General features: G+C 37.5%; 1 protein-coding gene and 1 long non-coding RNA gene across 3 annotated transcripts; one reads left to right on the top strand and one right to left on the bottom strand.

The window, feature by feature from the left end:
• The first annotated feature begins 2952 nt into the window (after positions 1-2952).
• Positions 2953-16258, top strand: LOC121808108 (protein transport protein Sec24-like At4g32640). 2 transcript variants are annotated; one of them, XM_042208469.1, is made up of 26 exons: positions 2953-3145; positions 3226-3288; positions 3397-4277; positions 6494-6697; positions 6860-6934; positions 7048-7146; positions 7424-7535; positions 7967-8094; positions 9115-9234; positions 9865-9942; positions 10183-10260; positions 10426-10518; positions 10730-10784; positions 10887-10963; positions 11689-11760; positions 11870-11953; positions 12128-12247; positions 12358-12426; positions 12848-12925; positions 13085-13223; positions 13449-13613; positions 14326-14471; positions 14555-14734; positions 15064-15152; positions 15250-15281; positions 15767-16258. In XM_042208469.1, exons 3-26 carry the CDS (start codon positions 3444-3446, stop codon positions 15871-15873), a joined length of 3234 nt encoding a protein of 1077 aa, XP_042064403.1. In that variant the 5' UTR covers positions 2953-3145; positions 3226-3288; positions 3397-3443; the 3' UTR covers positions 15874-16258. The 2 variants fall into 2 exon arrangements, with proteins under 2 accessions (XP_042064403.1, XP_042064402.1); XM_042208468.1 differs by having other exon boundaries at positions 9862-9942.
• A 1992-nt stretch (positions 16259-18250) lies between these two features.
• Positions 18251-21277, bottom strand: LOC121808109. Its single transcript, XR_006052115.1, has 3 exons — positions 21239-21277; positions 20340-20404; positions 18251-18717 (listed from the first exon to the last, which is right to left on the bottom strand). It is a non-coding gene; the product is annotated as an uncharacterized LOC121808109 (long non-coding RNA).
• Between the last annotated feature and the right edge of the window lie 995 nt (positions 21278-22272).

The following is a 22272-nucleotide window of genomic DNA, read 5'->3' as shown; positions in this document are numbered from 1 at the left end:
CTCCGGCTGCTGCTCCACCGTCTCCTTCCTCGCCGAGCTGCTTTTCCTCTTAAGCTAAGTCTCCTTCCCCACTTTCTCTTTACTTGTTCTTATTTGATGGTTCTTAAATTGATCAAGCATGTGGTGTGAATAGGCTCAATCGTGGTATTATTTCACTGGAATCAGTCTTGGGCTATGGTATCATTCTATTTGCTATCTTCTGTTATGCTCATTGAGGTGATTGGGGAAATTCTTGATCAAAGGTGTCATTTTCTTGTAATTTGGAAGACTTGAAGATGAAATATACTATTAGACTAGGTGTTGTAAATTCCAAATTTGGGCAGATTCTAACTTTGAAATTGTATATGCATGCTTGTACATAGATGAAAGAAAAGAAAGGCTTGGTTTTTACCTTTTTGATGTAGAATAAAGTGTTGTTGGATGTGGGGGACTTGATCCTAAATTGTCTGCAACTCTCCTTCCTCTATCCTATGTAAATTCTTTGGAAAGCTTGATTGTGATAGGGGTGTAGTGATTGTTATATCTATACATATGTATAAAAAAAAGCTGCATGAGACGTGGGCATCAAGTTGGTTTAGCAAGTTGCCTACATTCCTATCTCCAAATTAAATGCAGCATTTAATGCTATTGATACATAGGATCGGCCCTCTTTTTTTTTAATTTTATTTGTTTATTAAATTAATTATTTAAATATTTGTTCACTTATTCTTTTAATTTGGTGTAGGCATAATCGGTTCAAGTTCGTGGCTGTCCGCGTTGAAGTACCCGATTTTCTTTAGAACGAAGGATGTATTAAATTTTCGTTGGACTTTTGTTGGATGTATCGGACATTAAAATTTTAAATTTTGGGGTTTTATTTATTTATTCACTTCCCTATCGTCAAACAAACAACAACAACAATCTATCGTAGCTCGGATTTAATCGCCTAAAAGTCACTTATATAGATAATCAAGCTAATAATATAGTTTATAATAATATCGATTTAGTGGGTCGTTACACGCCGGTCCGCTCGCCGCCATTGCAGGCTCCAGACCAGCGAGCGACCGGCGAGCGAAATTTTCTTTTTTTCTTTTTATTTTCGAAACACTATATATACGCGCTTTGCACGTCATTTTCATTCGCACCACTTGTTTTAACGAGTACTCTCTCTATCTTAATTTCTGTACAAGATCAACGACGTGAAATGAAGAACAACAACGAAGGTACTCCAATGACAAGCGGGTCTCAAACTCCCTCGGTACCCGTGGGAGGTGTATGGGGTCCGATGCCCGGGTACTACAACATGTACCCGTGGCAGCAGATGATGCCCGGGATGGCAGCCGGGGGGAGATTCATCCACTGGTTCACCAAATTATAATATTCCAAATAGATGATGCCGGGGGGTTACCGGCAATGCCGGGGTGGGCACCCGGTATGTAGATGATGCCGGGAAGGGTACCGGCGACGCAGGGGACGCCGGGGACGCCGGGGGGGGACGTCTATCGCCCCAGTTTTGATTTTTCGACTGCTTCTTCGCACACATCGACCTCAACGGAGGCGCAGTTCACGCAATATGAGACTTTCTCCTTAGAGGAGTTGGGTTTGATCTTCTCTGTGTTCCGGAAACTCCCGTTCAAACGGGGGAGTAGGGCGGGGTCGGGGCACCCCAAAGGTGAAGGGCAAGAGGGTCGGCGAGTCGTCGCAGCCGGTTGAGGACGACTGCTCGGTACGGAGGAGGTGGACGGATGCGGAGAACGTCGCGCTGTCCAAGGCGTGAGTGAGTGTTTGCGATGATCCCTTCACTTCGAACAATCAGAGGATCGTCAACATCTGGGCCAAAATAGCAGCAGCCTACAAGGCATTTTGCCCGGAGGGGAGGCCGCGCAACGAGGAGGAGTGCCGGAAGGCGTGGGACCGAATCAGGGCTGGGGTCTCCTGATTTTCGGGCTTGTACGCCAACGCCCTCCGCATGCAGAGCAGTGGCCAAACGGAGGATGACTGCAGGAGGATAGAAAAGAAAGCCTTCCCCCAGCCCAGTTGTATAAGGAGTTCACCTATTGGAACTGCTATGAGGTGCTGAACGACTCCGAGAAGTTCCGGGCAGGTGTCGACGCTGGCTGGCCGAAGAAGCAACGACTGAACTATACCGGTGATTACAGCGACAGCAACGGTGGTTCCCACGACCTCCCCGAGGGTGCTCAGGAGCTCCCGTCCCCTTCATCGTTCGCTCGCCGAACTCACCCGGTTGGTCAAAGGCGGGCGTAACGGGAGGCGAAGGGGGGCGCAGGGGGGTCCCAGGAGGTCCAGTCGGCATCCCCCTTTGGCCAGTCGACAGAGGATCTCAAATTCTTCGCGCGTCAACAAACGCGTGCTCAGATGGTCAAGATCTTAGCCGATTGGAAGACGGTAGAGGACCCCGAGGAGAAGAGCTTTCTTCACATATTGTTCGTGAGCATGCGTGACGATTTGAAGACCGGGGGGCACAGGGGGTACCGGCGGCGACGGAGGCGGCGACAACGGTGGCGACGGGAGCGACGAAGAAGTTTTTTTTAAATTAATGTGTTTTTTTTAATGTACTTTTTTTAAATTAATGTATTTTTTTAATGTAATTTTTTTTAAATTTAAATAATATTATTGAATTTTCGCGTATCTTTGTTGTAAATTTAATTCCGTATTTTGTGTGATTGTTAATTATTTGTTTTATATAATTAGGAGTGATATGACTAGGCTATTGTTGGGCTATTTGCTTGTCCTGATGATGTGACAAGAGGATTTTTGGTACTGATGATATGACAGGAGGAGTTTGTGGCTGAGCTATTGCTGGGCGAAAGCCAGTGTGGATGCTCTAAGCATTATAAATAAGGGTATTGTTCGAAGTCACGTGCCTGCCTTGAATGTGTCACGTGCGAACCATCATCAGTTGGATTAGTAGGATGAGAAATGGAAAAAAAAGGTTGATAAAAGAAAAAATAATTAAAAGCAGCCAATTTCAATAATTTTTTATGACCTTAATACGTGAATTTTGCTTTGATCCCAGACAAATTTATCACTTTTGCGTTTCTTTTCTGTATCTATCAATCTCGATTTCGATCCGTAACTATTACCTGTCGATCCGCGAAATCACTTTCTGCCATAGCTGTAATGCAATTTTACGCGCAAAATTAAGGTACCTCCAGGCTCCAATCTGTTATACTTTGATTTGCATTTTTTTCGTTTTGGCTCAATTTCTGTTTTTTGCGTTGTCAGATCGGAATCTGGTCGGAAAGCGGTCGGTTCTTTCTGTAACGGACCGGAATTTCGGCCTCCAAGGTAGGTTTTTACCTAATTCATTGTTTAATTTTTGAATTTATCTATATGTGTAATTTGGTTGTAAAGATTGTTTCTTGATTCATCTGCCTGTGGATTTGCGATTTGTAGGTTTGAATTGGACTAGATTGTTGAGAGATTTCTGATTAGGTGAAGTGATGGCAGCTCCTGGGGGACCTAGGCCAGGGAACTTCCCCCCGAATTATAACCCGAATTCCCTTTCTAATAATATGCAAAACCTACAAATTAATCAGCATAATCAGCAACAACCGAACAATGCTGGTGCTAGTGCCCCTAGACCTCCTCCGAATGCCACACCATTCGGCCAACGGGCTCCAGCTTTTTCTGGTAGCAGACCAGGCCCGCCTCCCCCTGGTGTATTTCCGAGGGGCCCGGTACCGCCCAATGCTTCTGCTCAAACTACTCTGCCTCCAAATATGGTTTCTTCTAGACCCGCTGGTCCACCACCTGGGTCTCAGCCGCCTCACTTTGCATCAAGACCACCACCACCTGGGGCAATGCCATCATCCATTGGTGGACCTGTTGCTCCCTCGCCTTCTGCACTGGGGCCTCGTCCTGGATCATATCCGTCTTCCCCTCTGACATCAGCTCCCTCCACTCCTTCCCATGCAAGTGGTTCTGGTCCAGTTAGTAATGGACCGCCTACATTTGCACCGGGGATGACACAAAGTGGGCCACCGTTTCCTCCTGCTATAGGTAGTATGCCAAGGCCGTTAGCTGGACCTCCACAAACACCAGCAATGTTATCATCTAGGCCTTCTTCTCAGCCAATGCAAATGCACTCTAGTTTTGGTGGTCCACCTACTGCTGTATCATCTGCCTCTGGGCAACTTGCACCGCCATTTTCTGGCCCACCACAGAATATGGTGCCCCCTCTGGGTTCATCCCCATTTTCAGCACCAAATACAGGCATGCATCAATCTATAAATTCTCCTTATGGGATGCAGACATGGCCTGCACAGCCACAGCAGGTTAATTTTATCATCTTGACCATTATCCTATCATGTATTGATTTTTTGTGCACTATTGATTATAATTAATTATTCTGCTAAAATACATTATGAAATAACCTATAAAGCAAGGCGATATACACGGTTCGACCCACTTGAATCTGGCTAATGATGCTTTTGAGCTTTTGATATAAGTGAAACCCAGCAATGCCATATATATGATGTAAATGCATTACATGCAATGAGATAGAATAAAATTGACAATGTTCGGTAATGAGCTGTGCTAGTTTCTTCTACTAACAAAAGAGAGGGAAAAAGAGCTGGAAAATTTCTACGCAGAAGTCTCATCCAAATTTTATGGAATGAAGTAAACTATTTACGCTATATATGTATTACTGAAGCAGCTCGAGTAGTTTCCAATAGTAGGGAACTAGGGATATTGTGTAGCAAAAGTAATCAGCTTTGACAGCTTCATTTGTAGGTTGAAATATCAAAATCAGCATCTTAACTCTGGAGCTATGATCCATGTCCTTTATATTTTAGTGTGAGATATAAATCAGAAGGTTTGATGACCATAGTTTGAACTTTGAAATTGAAACCATAACGATTTAGTTTTTGTCTTTCTAGGAACTTTGAAATCATGAAGAATTTTAGTTTTTGTCTTTCTCAGAACTTTGTTGAGTGTGTACTTTCTTGCATCCAAGATTCATCCACTGGTTCACCAAACTATGAATGAGGGTTGTGCATATTGCTTAAAAAGCCATGATCATACTTTAACTGATGAGTTGATCATAATTCATATGTTATTATTCATATTGAGAAAATTTTCAGTTCAAAATAGTGTACATTTAGTGCTGGAGTTGATAAAAAACCTGTTTAGATTCTAAATGCCTTTGAGAGGCCTATGTTGTTTCACTGTCACATAAGGGTTTAGAGTTTGTTATCTGTTCTTCCTGCTCGGAAATAGATTAAATTCAATCTGTAGTCGGGATATTTTCTACTGGGCCTCTAGTAATATAAATTTTCAGTATGCTTTGCGTCCAATTATTGTTTTCATTCGTGCCATTGAAATGTTGCATCATTATCATTTACTCCTTCAATCCCAACGAAGATGACTCAATTTCCTTTTGTTGTCTGGCCCAACAAAGATGACTCATTTCTCAAAATAGAAATACTATTATCTGTACTTTATTTTCTCTCCACTTAACACACAAAACAACACTGCATAAAATCTTGTGTCGTCCAATTAAAGGGTCATCTTACTTGGGACAGAGTGAGTGATAATTATTTGCAAGAGTTTACTCTTTTTGTATCCGAGACATAACTTTTCTTGTGCATTTTAATAGTAAATGATTATTCAAATTCTGCCTAACTTCTATTACTGTTATTGATAATTTCTAGGCATACAATCTTATAAGAGTTGTGCAGGAATGCATTGATCTTTATGATGAATTCAATATGAAATGTTAAAATTTTAAAAGTGAAAGGGACTTATAAAAATGTGAGAGAACTCAGAAGCAAGCTAAAGTAAACTACCTAGTATTACAACTACCATAGTAACAGTATGCATAAGGAACTTGAGAAGTGAATCACATAGTAAAAATTACTTTTGTTTAACTGAAGCAGTATTATGTAGAACATATATCACGGAACTAGGACTTGATGCAATATAATTTTGCTTTCTTTTGAAGCATGTAATGTACAGATTAAAGTACCATAATCTAGTTTTACTTTAAGGCTTGTGGTTGCAACCAAGGAATACCGAACCTTATATCTTGCAGTTAAGGTGGTTTGAACTTTACTACTTAATGGAATATGGGTGTTGTATAAACTGCAAAGTCACTTGCTATCTATGTCTTTGCATTAAATTTGGGGCCATTTATTACTCAGAAGCTTGTTTGAAGAAACAAGAAAGGATTACTCTTGGTTCAGGCTCCCTCTAAGTTTTCATATATATATGCCAGGTTTGATGGTTAGAAGAATGTAACGTTTTTGGACTCGAACAAATATTACAATTTAACTTGAACAGCCTTGCCTCAACTGTAGAGTTCACTATTATGGCATAGATGATTTCATATCTGAGCAATTATTAAGGAGGATGTTTAATATGAATGTGGACCCATTCTCGCTTCGACTATGGTCCTTTTTGCTTTTATTAGTGCTGTAGCTCAATAACATCATATGACTGCTTGATAATCTACTTCATTTTACACACTAAATCTAGTGCCAATGTCTAGGTTGCACCACCTCCTCCCGGGTCTATGCAGCAGCCTCCACGGATGTTTGGAATGCCACCAGGACTATCTCTTCCAAATCAATCTATGGCTATGAGTCATTCAGGCCAAGCTAAAATTGATCCCAACCAGATTCCCCGTCTTGCTCCAAGTGCTTCTGCAATTGTTCATGAGACCCGCCAGGGCAATCAGGCAAACCCTCCCCCGGTAATAATTTTCTTTCTTTGGTTTAGTTTAAGTCTTATATATTTACCCAAAGTTGGTATTCCCTGTCCGAACTGTTACCCTAGTAAGATTATCTTTTATCACTTCAAATGTGTAGAGACTTTATTTGTCCTCTTTTTACTCACTTGTCACTTCTTTGTGAAGCCCGCAACAAGTGACTATATAGTTAAAGACACTGGAAATTGCAGTCCACGCTACATGAGGTGTACTATCAATCAGGTTTAAGTATTTAATTGCATCATTGTTTCTAACTACATTTCTACCTTTTATGCATGAATTCCTCCGTAAGTTGAAAGTGCTAATAGCAATGGGGTTTCCATTTGTTTCATTAGGTTCCTTTGACTGTGGACCTTCTGTCTACATCTGGAATGCAGCTGTCTCTATTGGTCCAGCCTTTAGCTCTCGCACATCCATCTGAAGAGCCTATCCATGTAAGTGAAGCGGTCCGTGGCAGAAAAGTTTGAGTCTCTTTGTCCGACATATTATCAAATGAAATATTTGGTGTTACTCTAATCCTTGAGGAAAATCATACTAATACTTTTCTCACGTAAAAGGAAATTCTGAAATTCTGTTATATCTTCCAAGTTCCATCTGTGTTTAAGTTCATCTGCAATACTTTCTATTTTTAGGTTTGGGGGTTACATGACCTTTGTCAGGATAATTTTATTGGAGCTGAGCAACTCTAAATTCTTATTTTATTACTGCTAGGTTGTAGATTTTGGGGAAAGTGGTCCTGTTCGATGTTCTCGTTGCAAAGGTTACATTAATCCTTTCGTGAAGTTTATTGACCAAGGAAGACGTTTCATTTGTAACCTGTGTGGTGAGAAATAGTCCTTTTTCTTGTTCTTTCTTTTGTAGTTAGTGACTTGTCAATTATTTGTGGAGTTATATTATCATAATTCTGTAAATTCAACTCCATGGGGGTGTCCACTGACACATAGCCAGAAAAATATGGAAATAACTGATTAAACTTTGTGTTATCTTATTGTAAATTGAGCTTTTATAAAAGACCTAAACCCTGACCTATTGTTGCTTGGACCTAAGTTTTTCATTACACTGGTGGTGGAAGTATTTTCTGTGTTTATGGGCAGTTGTTTGTTTCATATCTTGAATATTTGCTCAACCTGAATGTTGGGTCACATCACATGTATGCAGGATAATGATATATTATTGCCAAGTATTTATAGCATTCACTGTTCTATTCGTTGTTTTCTGTCTTTTACTTTATCCTTTTTCTTGGTTGTGGTGCAGGATTTACGGATGAAACTCCACGTGACTATCACTGTAACTTAGGTCCAGATGGCCGGCGTAGAGATGCTGACGAAAGGCCTGAACTATGCCGAGGAACAGTTGAATTTGTTGCTACTAAGGAGTACATGGTAAGTTCCTAGATTTGGACCCAGCACGTATTGAATTGGGATGATATTATCTATAGGAAATCATGCCTTGAATTAATATTAAATTATTAAATTATTATAACCAATCATTATGCTAGATGTTATTTAAAAAGCACACCTCTCAATCGAAAAATGTGTATGCATTTTGTAATTTGAGCTATCTAGGGCATGATTTCCTATCCAAGGACTAAGGTATATTATTATATATTATTATTTGATAGAAGAAAAATAAGTAGTTTTTCTGCAAAGGATTGTGAGCATTTTTCTTTTGTTTGTAGCCTGACATTTCTTGAGTCTGTGCCAACAGTCTGATTATTGTAACAAGTACAGAAATACTCCATTCGTCCCATAGAAATAGGCCGAATTTCCTTTTTCGTCCGTCCCATAGAAATTGTCCATATCCATTTATGGAAAGCTTTTTCTCATTTTTTTACTTTATCATTTATGGGCCCCACCACCATTGCATTATTTCAACCACTTTTTCTCCTCTCTTACTTTACCAGTTATGCATTAAAACACGTGCCATCCCCAATTAGCCTCTTTCTATGGGATGGAGGGAGTATGTAAAATCAAGTGCAAAGATCTAATTAGTGTTTAATTAATATTCTACGCAGTCACTTTGATTGTTATCTAGTACTATTAGTTATGGATCAACTAGAATGTGTCATGTATAACACAAGTGGGGAAAGGGGGAGGAGGAGACACACTGGTTTCATAAGATTATATTTACTTAGACATCAATTGGAATACCATAAAAGAATTCTATGTTTACTTTTACAGTTTTACTGCAATGCTGACTTTATTGGCTCATAGCATGTATCTTCAACAACAATGAAGTCTCTAGAGTGTGAGCGCATACTTACAACGTTTTGTTGACTTACTTTCTCCATTCATGTTTGTGGTGTAGGACAACAAAACTTCTGTTGCATTTATTTGTCTATGAAATGTACAACTTTCTTATTTTTTTCATTCTCTCTCATGATTTTGCTTATGCTATTTTAGGTTCGTGACCCAATGCCTGCCATATTTTTCTTCCTTATTGATGTATCCATGAACGCTACACAAACTGGTGCAACTGCAGCGGCTTGCAGCGCCATCAGACAAGTGATAGCCGATCTTCCAGTAAGTTTATGCCTGTACTTCTAATGTGATAACATTTTATAAGTGGACCTTCCATCTGGTCAATGATGAATTAAAGCCTCTAAGGGGACATTTACTTTGAGTTATGGGATAGATTGATGGTAATATAGGATTGATTATTTGATGGATAAGTAGGTCAAGAAGCTTAAATGTAATTTATCCACCAAATTCCATCACAGTAAACAGTGCATTAGCTTGGATTATTTTTATTCATCCATCCTATCACTCAAAAGTAAACGCCCCCTAGTGGTTTCTCTCCTAAAGGGGAAACTTGGAGGTGGGTGTATCTACGAACTCAGGAAAAATGAAATTCAATATTTAGCTTGGAGTTGTAATGAGTTGTTAATTTCCCAAATAAGTTTTGGTAACACCTTTATCTTTAAACTATTTTTGTTCGTTGATAATTGTCATAATATTTTATGAACTTGTAAGAGCTGAAAGGAAAATACGATTAACTTTGCCACTTTATGGTTTTTTTGGGAATTTTAAAAAATGAGTTTTGTGAAGGTGGAGTATAATTTTGAACCAAGTTAAAGAGGACCACCCGCTAGGTTTTTGTTTATTATTAGAGCGAAATATCAATCTGGATTGACTATGTTTTCTGTGCAGAAGGGTCCTCGTACAATGGTGGGTATTGCTACGTTCGATTCCACAATCCAGTTTTACAATCTAAAACGATCTTCACAGCAGGTTGGTAGAAAATTTTCATCTTTCTGGTGAATGAATTCATTTTATATGTTCCTTGAATGTTATTTACTCTTTACTTGTCAATCGTAGTGTCCAATTATTATGTTCTCCGTTAGTCATTTTTCTGTTGGTCTTAAACTTGTACATTCCAGGAGCCACATGTGGTTGATCACAATGGCTTTAGACTTCACTCGATGCAGTGGGTGCATAGGTATAATTATATCTTCTTCTTTCTTGTTTCAGCCATTGATGCTCATTGTTCCTGATGTTCAAGATGTCTATACTCCACTGGAAAGTGATGTCATTGTTCAATTTTCTGAGGTTGGTATCATTATTTTTCTAGTTTATGTTCATTCATAGTATGCAGCATGTAACCTCAAATTGTGAAAACATAAAGGCACCCTATTTATAATCTGGGTACAAACTAATGTTTTCTCCTATTTTTTGAACTTCCCAAGTGATGGAATTTCTTTTTGGTATATGCAGTGCTGTGAGCATTTAGAAATGTTGCTTGACAACATTCCTACAATGTTTGAGAGCAATAGAATTGCTGATTCAGCTCTTGGTGCTGCTGTAAAGGTATGGGCACATATAGTTTTTTTAAGTTTGTACTTTTTTTAACCTATGTTGTTTGCCGTCGTTTAGCTGTTTTCTAGAATTTACAGGTGGATGGAAGTGCTAAGTACATTATGTTCAATAAATATCACCTTGCATATGAAAACTTTTAATTGATCATGAGCAGAGCAGACTACCTGATACTTAAATCTTATTGTTCTGTTTCTTACTTTAGGCTGCTTTTCTGGCAATGAAAAGCACTGGTGGCAAACTTTTAGTTTTCCAGTCAGGTAAGCTGCCAAATATAACTGTATTAGTTTTCTGATTATGCAAACTCACCCCCTTAAACATCTGACTGTCATACTAGTGTACTGAAATTTATGATATTGCAGTTTTACCGTCATGTGGCATCGGGTCCCTTTCTGCTCGAGAGGCTGAAGGCAGAAGCAATATGTCAGCAGGAGAAAAGGTCTTAATGCTGCATAAATCTTGTTAGGACTGATACTAACTATGATAGTTTTCATAATGCCTTTCTTGCCTCCAATTCCCTTTTTGCATGTCCATATATAAATTTCTTTCGCAGTTCACACCATTAATTTGGCCATCTAGGTGTAATATTAGTCTTTGGATCCTTCTCTTCTGCGCAGCTACTTGATCACCAGTTGGTACAGTCTTAAGCAGATATAATCATGATTTCCCTTATATTTCATAAACCCGAATACAAATCAAGTGCAATAACTAGTTTTTAATCCTTTAATTGTGATTACTTAACTTTGTAGTGGTGGCCATCTATTTGCCACTTATCCAAAATGGTAATTGCAACCATTCTTTGGCCGGCGAGTATAGTATATTAGTACTGGTGAAGTCATTATCAGGGTTATGTCATTCGGGAGATTATTGTTAGAGCTAGTGTCTACTTTCTCTGTTGCTCGGACCCCAGAATTTCTTCTACTTTAATAGGTGTTCCTTTTGACTATTATTATTAATGAATTCTCTAATATTTATATACTCTTTCTACGGGCACAAATGCTCCCATACAGTGCAAGATTGGAAGTTAAGATAAATAATAAAACAACTAAATTAAATAAAATAACAACTAATCCCATTCTATTCCTTATGATGGACGATTCACATGATAGTTCAAGACCCTATGAGATGAAATTCCCTTACAGTTGCAATAATGCTTGATTTCAGGAGGCTCACAAATTGCTTCAGCCTTCTGACAAGACTCTAAAAACTATGGCAATGGAATTTGCAGAGTACCAGGTGACATTAAAATTTCTAGTTTTGAGAATCCATGATACTGACACTATCATCATGTTTTTGCATTAGAATCGGAGCCAGCTTATTTCGCCTCTCATTTTCATTCTTTCAGGTCTGTGTTGATTTGTTTATTACATCACAAATGTATGTGGATATTGCTTCTCTCTCTGTTATCCCAAAGACAACTGGAGGCCAGGTAATTGAATAACGTTTGAGTGATCATGGAGTACTATGAGTGGCCACTATATATTTGGCTGTTATATCACTTTCAAGTGATGGATTATCAGTCTTTTTGTTGTCTGATTGTGTTATTCATTAGGATGGCTATTGAGTTATTTTCAAAATCTGAATCCGTGTTTTACTTCTATAGGTATACTACTATTATCCTTTCTCTGCCCGTTCTGATCCTGCTAAGCTGTACAATGATCTTCGGTGGAACATCACAAGGCCCCAAGGGTTTGAGGCAGTGATGCGTGTTAGATGTAGCCAGGTGAGATTGTAGAAGTGCAGTTTTTGAACTTTCGAATTATGTAACAATATTGTTTGGCAAACAACTCTTCAATTAAAGGCTAGGTTATATATTTGTTGTTTCCTGGATAGGGTATTCAAGTTCAAGAATATTCCGGAAACTTCTGTAAGCGCATACCAACTGACGTTGATCTACCTGCGGTATCCCTCTGTCTCTGTCTCTGTCTCTGTCTCTGTCTCTGTCTCTGTCTCTGTCTCTGTCTCTGTCTCTGTCTCTGTCTCTGTCTCTGTCTCTGTCTCTGTCTCTCTCTCTCTCTCTCTCTCACACACACACACACAAGACAAAAAAACCTCCACAGAAAATATTCTGAAGCATTTCCAACCTTTTTTTGTCGAAGCTTCACAGAGTCTCACTTATTGTAATAATGCAATTGCTGAATAAGTGGTTTCTTCATTTAAATTCATGAAAGCGTACTGTTACATGTGGTGTTGCACCTAAATTGTTCTCATCTCTTCTATTGGTTAAAAATTATTATCACGAAACCAGTTTTTTTTTTATTGCTGCTGCACATTTAGTTTCATGATCAGATTTTTTAAAGTTGTTTGATCATCATTTTGCCAGATTGATTGTGACAAAACAATAATGGTCTCCCTGAATCATGATGATAAATTACAGGAGGCCTCTGAGTGTTCTTTTCAGGTACCACTTTATGTTCCTGCTGGAACTCCATCTAACTAAATCATTTATCTCTTGTCTTATGAATTACAAATTCAATGCAAAAGTTTCTGTAGCTATCTCATTTCTCATTCTCTTATATTCAGTATTCATCCAATCACTTTGTATGATAATGTTGTCTAGTGTGCCCTTCTTTACACCACTGTACATGGACAAAGAAGAATCAGAGTTTCAACATTGTCCTTGCCTTGCACCAACATGCTCAGTAATCTATTCCGCTCTGCTGATCTAGACACCCAATTTGCGTGTATCACAAAACAAGGTACTTAGGTGTCATAATTTTTCTGGAAATGCTAGTATTAAGTTTGTTTGTATGTATATCGTATTGTATGGAGGCGTCAATACTATTGAGTCATTCACTTTATCCTATGCTCTTTCTTCTTTCTCCTGCTCCTTCTACATATATTTTCAACTTTGTTATCTACATGCAGACATGTAGCATAGTATTACCGCTGACTCTTTTGCTCCGTTATGTCTCACATCACAGCTGCTATTGGGATTCCGTCAGCTCCTCTTGCACAAGTTAGGGATCAAGCTACTAATGTTTGCATCAACATCTTATACTCGTACCGGAAGTTCTGTGCTACGGTGTCATTGTCCGGACAACTTATTCTGCCCGAGGCACTTAAAATGTTGCCTCTCTATACACTTGGTACATTCTAAGTTTCTTTTAACCGTATGTTTTATTTCAAGTTTTTTTGCTAGAGTCGTATCCCCAGTGTTCCTAGTATATTTGCAAACATCTCAAGTAATTCAAACTTCCCAAGTTCCTGGTTACATAATTTTTTTTCCCATTTAATGGTTGTTACTTAAACTATGTGGAAAGATATTTGAATAAATATATGTTCTCTGTTCATATTTTTGAGTGATGCAAGTATATGGACAAGGCTAAAACTATTCTGGGCATGTAAATCAAAGTAATAAAAGTCTAAACACACTAGTGCTGAACCGTCGAACCAACACGGAGTTCATTTTAAGATCGTTTTAGTTCATTCTTTCTAGAATGAACTAAACGATCTTAAAATTAACTCTAGAGTGAACTAAACCGATCTTAAAATGAACTCCATATAATATGAACTAAAACGAACTAAAAATGAACTCCGTGTTATCTAACAATGTTCTAAAATGAACTAAAACGAACTAAAAATGAGGGGTTCGACGGTTCAGCTCTAGAAATTAGTTCGCCATTGATCATTGAGGAATGTGCTTGAATATACACAACATATATGTCCTGTCCTATGAGTGCTGCCTTGAAAGTGTTTTTGTGTATTATGCACAACCTAAGCATCTTATTTAAGTGGTTAAAGTCTTTGTCATGATAGTTTCATATTTGGTTTTAACTATTTGCTTTATGCCTTTTTCAGCTTTACTCAAATGCGTTGGATTACGTTCTGATGGAAGAATTGATGATAGGTCTGTTTGGATTAATTATGTCTCACCATTACCTACTACTTTGGTGATCCCATTGGTGTACCCTAGAATGATAGCACTTCATGACCTTAATGAGAAGGTACTGAGATTTTCTGACATACATACCTTTAGTTGTTTTATGTATTTCCTTCTCATACACATTTTGTCATACTGATTTCTCAGGAATTAGATGATTCCATTATTCCCGTTCCAATTCCACTTTCCAGCGAGCATATTGCTATTGATGGAATATATCTTCTTGAGAATGGAGTTGATTGTTTGATTTATGTCGGTGAAGATGTTCAGTCAAATATTTTGCAACAGATGTTTGGCATTTCATCAAATGAAGAGATTCCAAATCAGGTACTGCCATAAAGAAATCTGGGTATACAGTGTTTCCAAGTTTGGATTCCATAGAAAGTGTGATCAAGTCATATTACTATATAATTCCCTGTATTCATTTGTTTGAATAGCTTTTGTTTTGTATATCTTACACTTTTTTGGATTCATAATAGCTGTTTCCGTTTTCTCATACTTGTCACTTATTAATGCTTTTAATCACGGAGCTCACCATATCTGCTTAGTGACACTTACACATATTCAGCACAATAGCCATACAGTAACTAGTTATGCATGATTCTTCGATAGGGCAAAAAGAGATACTCCTACTACTTATGGCCTTTTTTCTTCAGTTCATTTTGCAGCAATATGACAATCCCTTGTCAAAGAAGCTGAATGACATTGTAAATGAGATAAGGCGTCAACGATGTTCTTACCTACGGTACAAACAAGTTCTCGTTATTCGTTGTACTAGTTGATATTATATTTTGTTCTCTAACATTTTAAATATTTTTTCTCTCCTCTTTCTTGTTCTGCAGCTTGCGACTATGCAAAAAGGGGGATCCAACAGGTTAGTTCATCAGAAATTCACCGAAACTTGACTCTCTTTTACAACCTGAGCTCCAAGTCATTTAAGTTCCTTCATAGACCCTAAAAATCCATGGGAATGAAAACGAATATGAAATTGTTGGAAAAATAGAGGATTCAAGAAAACATAATTTAAACAACAGCATATGATGTTAGGTTCTGTAGGAATGGCTAGAATGAATACCGGTGTTATTTTCTTTGCATAGTAAGGGCTCGTTTGGTTTGCTTGACTTGATATGACAAGTTAAGATATTGTGTAGATTTTATAACTCTATTTTAAGCTTTCAAGGATCTTATTTTTTTACAAAACTAGGAAACTGAACGAGCCCTTGTTGGCACTAAAAACGCTAGTAGTTTAAAAGTTCCCATGTTCTCGTTGTTATTAGCATGATTTCTTATGTTAGAATAGCGTTGCTGCTCTCAAGACCGCCATTAATTATACATCTGAGTATTCATTTTTCTTTTCAGGGATGATGTTCTTCTCGTACCTGGTCGAAGACAAGATGGCTAATGGTTTCTCATACGTCGAGTATCTAATACATATTCACCGGCAGATTCAAAATAAAATGGCTTGATCAGCCACTGACCAAATTTTTAACACATCGGAGAAGAACACATGAGCTGAAGCTGACAGAATCTTGATGTTTCCTGCGGCTCAGGAGATCTCGAAGATACATCTTTCCCTTTCCAGTGAGGTTTGGAGGTTATAATTTTGTTTAGAACGTCATTACTTTTTAGGTGTTTCTTGATAGATCTAAAAGAAATGGAATAAAACTCAAAGGAGTTGATTTCAGGTTTTGGATATATTCCTCTTTCTATAATCTTTTGCTGCATTGTTTTTGAGGTGTAGAACTCATAATGTTGTATAATTATTTAGATTTAGTGATCTTTGTTGATCCAATTTGTTGTAAGCCACACCATTGACTTTCAATTCATCAAAATTTTCAGTCTTGTCATTTAGTGCTTTGTATGCTGATTCCGGCAATGCAAATGGATACAAGTATTTGATTAGATTATCATTAACCAAAATACAATAATAAATATAGGATATAAACCCAATAAAATTTTGCCGTGCTATATTAAGTCTTAATTAGCTAGGAATATCATTCCAATCACAAAACTTACTCTTATAGATTGACTTGAATAGTCCGACAATTTAATAGGGGCTGTGGTTATTCCTTCCGTCCGCGAATAGGAGTCTCGTTTCATATTATCATAAATGGTAAAGAGACCCCACGGTCCGCTAACTCATTCCACTCACATATCATTTAAAACCAATATATACAAGTGAGACTCATATTCCACTAACTTTCTTCCATCCACTTTTTTTAATATTTCTTAAAACTCGTGCCGGAAGGAAATGAGACTCCTATTCACGGACGGAGGGAGTAATTCGTAGGGTTGACTCAAAATTAAACTGAGTTCAATGAAGTTTGCCCAAAAAGAGTTAGTTATAGTACTCCTATTATTTAGTTTTCAATTTTCATTACTTTTTTCAAATTTTAAAACTAATAAAAACATTTATATATGTATGCGGAAATATATTTTAATTCATAATTTTATTTTTTAATTTTATTTTAACATGTATAATAAAATTATATATATGTAAAAGTTAAAAATAATAATTATGGATTTTAAAAAGTTGCAATAATTTGTAATCTGAATGAGCAATAATTGAATAACCTAAAAATCCGGTAGAGTCTGCCCAAATCCAAGCGAGTTGCCTGATTGACGGAATGCTAACAAAACTGATAAACAAATACTACTCCCTAAGTTTTATTTTATGAAAAACTATGTTTATGATTTTGTAAGTATAATGTTTTTATTTATAACTAGTTTCTGTGCGATCTTTATCTAGAGCGAAAAATAGATTTAATTTTAATACACCTTCACCACTCTCAGTGTAGCATAAAAAATTAAATTATATAGGGTTTTATTAAAAGAAAAGAAATCACATCTCAAATCATAACTAAGAAGCGATAGTTTTCATTGAATTTATTATTGATTTAATGATACTATTAAAATATGTCATATGGTACCAACGGGTTGTAGCGCAGTTGGCAATGTGGAGCTATGGTGACCTTGAGGTCATGAGTTCAAATCCCATCAAGTTGAGAATACATGAGATTAATGAATTCCATGGATTCGAGCTATGGGCAAAAACCCTCGAGGTAGAGAGAGAGGCCTCGAAGCACTTGAAGCAGTTGAGGTGGGACTCGACCAAGGCAGTACAAAGAGTGTGTAATAGAAACACATAATGAGAGAGAGTGTGTAATAGAAATTGAGTTGAAAAAGTTAGTGGAATATGAGTTGGATTGTGAATAAGGTTTTTTGTTTTTTTGTCCTATTTTTACTATGAATTTGTAAATAAGTTAAAAAAAGTTTTGGAAGGGAGTAGTGAATGGCTGATGAAGGCATTGAGCTATTATATCTGTCAGAAGAAGGCAGCGAGAGTGGAGTTGAGTAAGATTTTGGCTCACAACCATTACACTCTTGAAAGATGGTACATTTCATAGGTTTCTTGGAGACTCCAAAATCTTCATTTCCTCTCACTCTCTCACTTCTTTTTAACTATTCTCTTTGGACCCTTCCCTTCTCTTTCTAATTTCATGGCCACCCAAAAAAAATTTATTCAGAGGTTTGTACTGTGCTTCACATGGGCATGCATCATGCATTTCTTGATTAATTACATTCCTCATTTTTAAAACAACATTTGGTAAACTGATATCATTGGTACATCTGGTTATTCACCTTTAACTTTAAAGTCAGTAGTACTATCGTCGTTGCAATGGTGTGTATCTTATCTGTGTGGCTCAAACAGTCACAAAATAGTAAAAAAAAGAGAGTAAAATAATGATGTTTTTAATTGCTAAAGAAAAATAAGATGGTCACAAAACGATTAAGTCACCTAGAGAATTAGTTATGTTTGTCTCTCTCAAAGGAAATAGAGACTTAGTAGATTATACATTTGGAATTTAAACTTAATCGTATCATCTTAATTTAACGTAGAACAGTCAATAGAAAATTCCAACCTTTATACATTGTCCAAGTTCTTGATAACTACTTACTCCCTCGTCCCATTCAAGATGACGACCTTTCCTTTTTTGTTTGTCCCAATCAAGATTACCACTTTCCAATTTTGGAAATAACCTACTCTCTCATCTCTTCTCATCCCAAGGAGATGTCTGAGCGGTCCACTCATCCCAAGGAGATGGTAAAGTGTGGATGAGCTTTTGGATCCCTTCGTGATGGGTAGCTCCCCCGTACGCGTATGCGTTCATCCATTTATTGTAAAACTCGGTGACGTAGGACATGAGGAAGAGCTTCCCGTCCCACTCGAAATCTCGGTAGCGCTCAACTGGGTGGTCCCTTTCGCTGGAGTAGCGATTACGCATCGGGGCATAAAACCGTTGAGCCATCTAAAAAGAAAGAAAAACTCAGCATCAGCACAAGGATCGAAAGAATAATAGTGTATGAGGTTTCGAATGATGCTGAGAATGTGATGGGTGCGTATATGTATAAAAATCTCCAACGATGGAGGTGTGGGGGTAGTATCATATCAAGAATTGAATGGGATTTCGTTTCCAAGGTAAAAAGGTTCGTGCGGTTTCGTGATTCGCTAAATCAAAAAAAAGTTCCCACGCGTCGCTTGCCTTGCGTTAGGCGTTTCGTGCCTCCAAGTTTGGCATTATCTCAAAATTTTCATTCATTCATGATATTCACAATTATACATAGCAGCATGCTCAAGTTCTTTCACATAGATATTGTTTCATAAAGCAATCGCATAACAATCATCACATAATCACATCCAACTCATATGTGTTTAACACGTATTCGAGTAACATATACAAGTTCATTGTCATCAATACATATCTCAAGCAAGATTTTCAACATGACACATGCATAATCCTTGATCCCCATAGAAGTACTTTCACTCACACATGAGCAATATTCCCATCGATATTTCCAACATTTCAAAGTTCATATCAAAATCTATCAAAATACTTGTTACCTCATTCTTCTTGGTTGGGCAGGGACGAGTTGTGGTGTTGAGCTTCCGATGTTTATCATTTTGCCAAATTACACACGCATAGATTTTGACTAAAAAAGACTCTTGGGTCCAGAGCGGAAAGAACTGAGGCTCTGATACCAAACTGTCACGACCGCCCCCCTAGGGTTAATAAAAACGGGCGATCGCGACTTAAAGGGGTTTAAATGAACGGGCTTAGAAGGCTAGGGTTTCGATAAAAGTCTGACCAAAATTTAAGTCTAATAATTAAACGACCAATGATATCTATATTAAAATAAATGAAAAGACCAAAGGTTTGACATTAATAAAAAGGGTAACGAGTTCTCAACATTTAATCAAAAAGATCCATAGTTAAGTAAAAATGTACGTAAAGAAAATATCACAGCGGAAGCATCCAAGAGAAGAGTGAAGTCATGTGTGAAGACACAACGACACTCGAAGTTTCAAAACAACCATATTATTATTTCTGCTTAACACCACCAACCGCTCGTCGCTGCTCAACCTGCACATAGAGAAAACATATGCAGGGCTGAGTACTATAAAAATAATACTCAGTGGCTCATGCCCGAAAACATTTTAAATAAAAGTATATATTATCATGCCATACGTAAGTAACCATCGGGGTTTTACTTTGGAAAGGCCCGAGGCACCAAAATATTTTCCATTGTTCAAAATAGCGACTGCGCAGTCATTTTTCCCCATCGTCGTCAACCATATCTGCCAATACATGACAAGGAATGCGGCCGCAAACCAGGTCACTAGACCGGCCAGCCCGTACGCTAGCACACAGTCTACCATAGGTGTACACTAATCCAAGTAGGGTTTGCGGCCCTACGAGGACCCGAATTCGATTTATATAACAGTGGCAACAGCCACATCAGATAGGCACGTTAAAACAAATCACGGCATGATAATCGCTTAAAACCACCCTTATAGCTCCACAGTCATACGTAAAAGAGTTTTTAGTAAAAGAGAAACCCACACATAGTGTAGGGTAGAAAAGTAACCCACCTCGACCGTTTTGATTTCAACTACTGCCTTTCCTTTGCTATCACGCTTCGAGCACGAGTTATCACCTTTAGATAATATATATGACTTATCAGTCACAACCATTGACTTAATATTATGCATGTCCCTATCGTTTTCCCTTTTCCCATCTTTGAACATCACATCACGTCATCACATATATCAATCATGTAATTCACTTATAGTAACATAGTGTTTTTGTAAGGATAGAAATCTGGCAGCAATGCGCAACCATTTTATAAAATTTACTAAAAATTCACCCGACTTCCGTTGGGGCTAAAATTTTACCACAAGGCAGTATACTCATCAAATAATTTCCAGTTAAAAATTCATATCAAAATAACCATTTTAGGTCGGTCAAATCGAAAATGTAACCTACTGGTCGAGGAAACTCTTTCTGCCAGAAATGTGCAGTAAACTTTAAAAATTCACCAAAAATTCATCTTTCGTCCAAATGAGTTGAAATTCACACACAACATAGAACACATCATAAAGTTTACTCAGGAAAAAGAATCTATCAAATCGGAGTTCATTTGGTCGGTCAAATACATATCGGAACATACTGTCCGAAATTACAGTTTCTCATGCCTTTAGAAATTCGAATTAGGGTTTTCACCCACTTATTCAAAATCAACCTTTTCATGGTTTTAACACACAAACATGCTCAAAAGGGTCCTTATACTCATGCTTTCATAACATCATATATCATTCGTCATAGATTCATTAAATCATCAAACAATTCATTCAAAACGCAATCATATACACAATCACAAATTCCCACCGATTAAATCCCTTAGATTTGAAATCATATACCCACTAGATGCATGAGGGAACAAAAGAAGAGTTGGGATGGAGAGGAATGAAGAATAGAGGCTTGAATGTACCTTTCTTGAACCAAACAATCGGTAGAAACGTTTAAAACTCTTGGTTCTTCAACAAACTCTTGGCGAATCGAAAGGATCTTGAGTAGAGTGGAAGAACAAGTGTGGGAGAGTGAAGAAGAGGGGAGGGGGCGTGTGAGAGGGAGTGTAGGCGTGTGTTTAGTGAGGTTAGGGTTAGGTTCTTATTTATAGAGCTTGAAAATATCCCACAATTAATTAGAGAATATTTGGGAGAATAATTGTAATAAAGATTGAGATTTGATGGAGGGGAAATGGCGTGAATAAGGGGGAAGAATTAAGGAGGATTTTCGAAAATCATGGCTATTTAATTAGCCCATGATTTTATTTGGTATTTTCACGGAGCAGAATAAAATAATACGGAGCAAGAAAATTAATAAAAATCCTCCCAAACAATATGGAAATAGGCGTGTTATTCAATTCCTCCCACAAGGAATAATTTCCAAATCTTTAATAAAATAAGATAGGGAAAGATTTGCTAGAATATTCCAATTAAAACATGGAAAGAAATAATTGAGGGATCAAAATAAATAATGAATAATTTCTTCTCCCACAAGTAAGGAGATTTCGAAATCTCCTTTAGGAAAATTAGTGGGGGCCGATTTTCTCAAGAAGGAAATAGGATAATTAGGCTTTGGATTTAATTGGATAATTATCCTTAAACAATTTATTAAATCCAAGAAAATAGAATTCCTCTCCTTAAAATAATAGTGGTCGAAATTTCCACAATGAAAGGCAAGGAAATTATTTATGATACTAATTAAATCTCACTCCCCGAAGATAATATAATTCACCGCAATATATCTCATTCCCCGACAATTAATTAAAGCCACGTCATAAAATCAACGGTTTTGACTTAGTCAAAACAAATTAGGTCACCAAAGTATGCACAAAATAAATCGTCATTTAATTGCGGCAATCAAAGCAATAAATACAACGTCTTAGGGTTCGAAAATTATGGTTCGAAAAGTGGGGCGTTACAACATACACTACACACTTTCTACACACATTTCATACAC

Source organism: Salvia splendens, chromosome 6, assembly GCF_004379255.2.
Source record: "Salvia splendens isolate huo1 chromosome 6, SspV2, whole genome shotgun sequence".
NCBI lineage: Eukaryota > Viridiplantae > Streptophyta > Magnoliopsida > Lamiales > Lamiaceae > Salvia > Salvia splendens.
The sequence above is the reverse complement of the archived record's forward strand: the minus strand, read 5'-3'. Positions and strand labels throughout refer to the sequence as shown.